The sequence below is a fragment of the Triticum dicoccoides genome, chromosome 7A (assembly GCF_002162155.2).
Source record: "Triticum dicoccoides isolate Atlit2015 ecotype Zavitan chromosome 7A, WEW_v2.0, whole genome shotgun sequence".
Lineage (NCBI taxonomy): Eukaryota > Viridiplantae > Streptophyta > Magnoliopsida > Poales > Poaceae > Triticum > Triticum dicoccoides.
Window position 1 is genome coordinate 186,795,812 of NC_041392.1, and position 4,922 is coordinate 186,800,733.

At 46.9% G+C, this 4,922-nt stretch overlaps 1 protein-coding gene across 2 annotated transcripts in view; it reads left to right on the forward strand.

Moving 5' to 3' along the window:
- Positions 1-799, forward strand: part of LOC119331894 — a 4,509-nt gene extending 3,710 nt beyond the window's left edge. Inside the window, exons 3-4 of one of the 2 annotated variants that reach the window (XM_037605071.1) lie at positions 399-491; positions 576-799. In XM_037605071.1, coding sequence (XP_037460968.1) covers positions 399-491; positions 576-794 — 312 coding nt within the window. In that variant the 3' untranslated portion in view covers positions 795-799. Of the gene's footprint in view, positions 1-341; positions 492-575 lie in introns of those variants that run through there. The other variant, XM_037605072.1, reaches the window with a different exon arrangement.
- The last annotated feature ends 4,123 nt before the right edge of the window (positions 800-4,922 follow it).

The following is a 4,922-nucleotide window of genomic DNA, read 5'->3' on the forward strand; positions in this document are numbered from 1 at the left end:
TTTAGTTTGTGCAAATAAAGAATGAAAATAATAATTGAGGATTATTACAAAGACAGAAATGTGTTGAAAATGGAGTACGCAATTAAAATTCTTGCATTGCATGTTAATTTGTTTATCCTCTGACTTTTTAAGATTATTGCTTTGCTTCATGATTTCTGGTATGCCTCACTTGTTTCAAAACATGCACATGTTAAGACCGATAGACTGAAATATGTTGCCTCACTTGCTAATTTGTTATACGTGAGCTGAGAGACTGAGAGATAATCACAAGAGATTCAGTTTTATTTTTCGTTCTAGTAGCCTACTTGGTGCTTTTGTATAGGCAGCCCTAATGTATCAACTGTAGAAATGTCAGTTCAGTGTGTAATATGAATCTTTTTTGCCTTTATAAATTGCAGAAGAAGAAAGGTAAATTTCAGCATTCTAGCTTTCTTACTGGGGGAGCTACATCTGCTGCTAGGAAACTGGTTGCTCAAAATGGGACTCTGAAGGTATGCAATTCTTATCTGCAAACAGCTCTTACACCAGTTTTATCAGGCAACATGCTGACACAACCTGAACTTTATTGTTGGCAGGCTATTTGGCCTCACAGTGGCCACTATCGCCCCACAGAGGAGAACTTCCAGGAGTTTAAAAGCTTCCTCAATGACAACTTGGTTGATCTCACTGATGCACCTGAAGAAACTGGCTCTCTTCAGACAACTCAAGTCATTCAAACAACATCTACAGAGACAGAAAAACATGAGGAACCAGTGGTGGCGCGCGAGAAGATCCTTCAGAGGAGATGGTGGTAGCAGCTGCACCCCTGTGGTAGCATCAGCATCTACAGAAGAACCAGTGGTAGCATCAACATCAACATCAACATCTACAGATCGTTCAGAGGATCAACATCTATAGAAGAACCTGTGGTAGCAGCTGCACCCCTGTGGCCACGAACCTTGCCGTGGAGATGCAGGGACACCTTCCCACGCTACAGCAAGGAGGAGAGGAAGATGGAGCCGCGGCGGAAGATGGAGCTGCGGCGCCTGAGCCTGGCAGCGGCGGAAGATGGAATCGCGGCGCCTGAGCCTGGCAGCGGCGGAAGATGGAGCCACGGCGCCTGAGCCTGGCAGCGGCGGAAGATGGAGCCACGGCGCCTGAGCCTGGCAGAGGCAGAAGATGGAGCCACGGCACCTGATCCTGGCAGCGGCAGAGACGGAGCTCAATGTGCTGGAGTCACCGGCGCTATCTTGCTGCCGGAGACGGAGCTTGAGGTACTCGGAGGTGGGGAGCTCGAGGTGTTGGGTGCGGGAGCTCGAGGAGCTGACGCCGGCGACGGGGTCCTAGTGCTAGGGATGGAGCTCGAGGTTCTGGCCGGCGGACGGAGGTTCCGCGCGGTGGATCGCGACGAGCGGACGGAGAACTGGGTACTGGATTGTAATGATTTCAAATTTCGGAAGGGCCTTATTGTAAAATTGATTTGTTCACGATTCCGCCTCCCCTGGAGTCATCTATTACCGAACGGAGGGAGTAATACATAAGGGACAGAGATACATAGTTGGCTTACAATCGCCACTTCACACAATTACATGAATAAAGCATTACATCAACTAAATACACACAAGGTCCGACTACGGAACCAAAATTAAAGAAGACTACCCCAAAAGCTACACAGATCCCTGATTGTCCCGACTGGGCTCCACTACTGGTCAACTAGAAACGGAACAACATAAAGGACAAGATCTTCATCGAACTCCTCCTTGAGCTTGGTTGCGTCACTTGCTCGGTAATAGCGGCACCTGCAAACTGGTTTTGGAAGTATCTGTCAGTCACGGGGACTCAGCAATCTCACACCCTCGCGGTCAAGACTATTTAAGCCTATGGTTAAGGTAAAGGTATGAGGTGGAGCTGCGGCAAGCGACTAGCATGTCTGGTGGCTAACATATTCGCAAAAGAGAGCGAGAAGAGAAGGCAAAGCACGGTCGAGAAACTATGATCAAGAAGTGATCCTAGAACAACCTACGTCAAGCATAACTCCAACACCGTGTTCACTTCCTGGACTCCGCCGGAAACAGACCATCACGGTTACACACGCGGTTGATGTATTTTAAATAAGGTCAACTTCAGGTTTTCTACAACCGGACATTAACAAATTCCCATCTGCCCATAACCGCGGGCATGGCTTTCGAAAGTTCAAAACCCTGCAGGGGTGTCCCAACTTAGCCCATCACAAGCTCTCACGGTCAATGAAGGATATTCCTTCTAGTGGGAAGACCCGCTCAGACTCGGAATCCCGGTTACAAGACATCCTCGACAATGGTAAAACATGTCCAGCAAGACCACCCGCTGTGCCGACAAATCCTGATAGGAGCTGCACATATCTCGTTCTCAGGGCACACCGGATAATCTAAGCGTACGGGAGCCAACGTAACCCAAGTTGCCAAGGGACGGCCCCGCACGGTGCTCTGGGTTGGACCAACACTTAGAGAAGCACTGGCCCAGGGGGTTTAATAAAGATGACCCTTGGGCTGGCCAACCCAAGGGAAAGAAAAAGGTTAGGTGGCAAATGTTAAATCCAAGGCTGGGCCTTGCTGGAGAGTTTTATTCAAGGCGAACTGTCAAGGGGTTCCCATTATAACCCAACCGCGTAAGGAACGCAAAATCCGGGAACATAACACCGATATGACAGAAACTAGGGCGGCAAGAGTGGAACAAAACACTAGGCATAAGGCCGAGTCTTCCACCCTTTACCAAGTATATAGATGCATTAATTAGATAAGAGATATTGTGATATCCCAACAAGTAAATATGTCCCAACAAGGAACAACGTCTCCATGTTCCAAACAAGGAACAAACTTCAATCTTCATCTGCAACTAACAACGCTATAAGAGGGGCTGAGCAAAGCGGTAACATAGCCAAACAATGGTTTGCTAGGACAAGGTGGGTTAGAGGCTTGGTTCACAATATGGGAGGCATGATAAGCAAGTGGTAGGTATCGCAGCATAGGCATAGCAAAAGAGCGAGCAACTAGCAAGCAAAGATAGAAGTGATTTCGAGGGTACGGTCATCTTGCCTGGAATCCCGCAAGGAAGAAGAACGAGTCCATGAAGAAGACAAACGAACATAGTCGAACGGGTCCTCACAATCACGACGTTAATGGAACCAACCCGAAGAAGCAAACACCGGAAAGAAGCAAACAACATAGTAAACAACCAACACATGAACATGGTATGATATGCGGGATGCGGTATGCGATGCATATGCATGATTTGCAAGGGAAAGAAAGAACCTGGCCTCAACTTGTAAATCCAAGAGTGCCACTGGAAAGGTGAGGCGATTTCAGTTGAAATCGATATAAAGAACACCGGAATCGGAGGCACGGTTTGGAAATGGCAAGGAACACAAATATGGCACCGGTCTGCGATAAACAGCAAGTGCCCCACTAAATGCAACAAGATAAATTTGCTACAACACCCAAACATGGCAAAAAAATACATGACAGGGATCCACTCATAATGCTTGACAAAAGATGAACACTGAGCTACGGCCAATTCATCCATTAACAGGGTCAAACAAGCATGGCAAAAATGCAATTGGTAAACAGGTTTCAGACTTAGTGAAATTAACACAAGCCTGGAATTTCAGATTAGGTAGCACACGTTGGAGCGAGAAAACTATATGTTACAGGAACTTAACATGGAAAAGAAAGGCATGGCATGGAGCTACTCAAAGAGCTTAACAAAAGTACCTTAGTGACCTTGATCCAAAATGGATCAGAAAATACATTTGCAAGCATGTGAACATGGCAAAAACATAATCAGGTTACAGACTTGGAGAAAAACTGGAGCATGCAAATCAGATATCAAGTAGACATGTTTACGAGCTCGATGCACTCACTACAGAGCAAGACATGACAATCTAAGCATACACCCATCAATAATACACATTATACAAGCTAGAAATTGCAAGAACAATAACATAGCATGCACGGATCAACTACAACATCCTCGGCAAAATCGCTAACAAGTAGACAATCTGCCCAGATTCATGAAATAGCAAAAGTAGAGCTCGATTGACTCAAGCTAGGGTGTTCCATAATTGCAAACAAAGACATGGATGGATAGAGCACTATAATATTAACAAAACATCCTTACTGATCATCCTCAAAAGAGGCACGGATCACTAGGAAACAACATGAACATATGGCATATTGATAAAAACAGATCAAGGACTTAGTGGAATTGCTAAGTCCCTGAAATCAGCATTAACGAATGCACCACCTTGCAAGCTTGTGCTAGTCACCACACACTTCACAAAAATACATGGATAGCACCTCTACAAAGATGGCAAAGCATATAACAAAACACATGTAGAGCTCAGAGGCATATCATGCACACATTAATCATGGCAAAAATGACAAATAGCTATTTGGAGCAGCAGATCTGACAATTAACTCAAATAGCACTCTTCCAACAGCATTTCGGGCATCAAGATGAACTCAAATGAAAATGATGAATGAGATGAAATGATGTGCTCTCTGAGTCGATCATTTTGATATGCTACACGCATGAATCGGAGCTACGGGTGATGATTTATGGCATGATGAACAAGGGCATTTGAAACTGGAAATCTCGGGGACTTAGTAGAATTTATACCTCCGCGAAAAGTCAAAGCGGGACGGAGAGAAGCGGGACGGCACGGTGCAGATCTGAAATGGGGTGTTTGGTTCAGGGAGTGGTGGATCTGGTCCACCCTCACCAGATCCGGTGACGGAGGGGATCTCCGGCGAGGGGCGGCTCCGGTCGCCGGAGCTTCTCCGGTGAGCTCGAAAGGGGCCAGGGCGGCGCAAGGCGGGGCCGGCACGGTCCTGACGACAGGGCGGCGCGGAACCACGGAGGGCGGCGACGAAGACCAGTGGCCGGGCAGCGGCGCCGGCGAATGA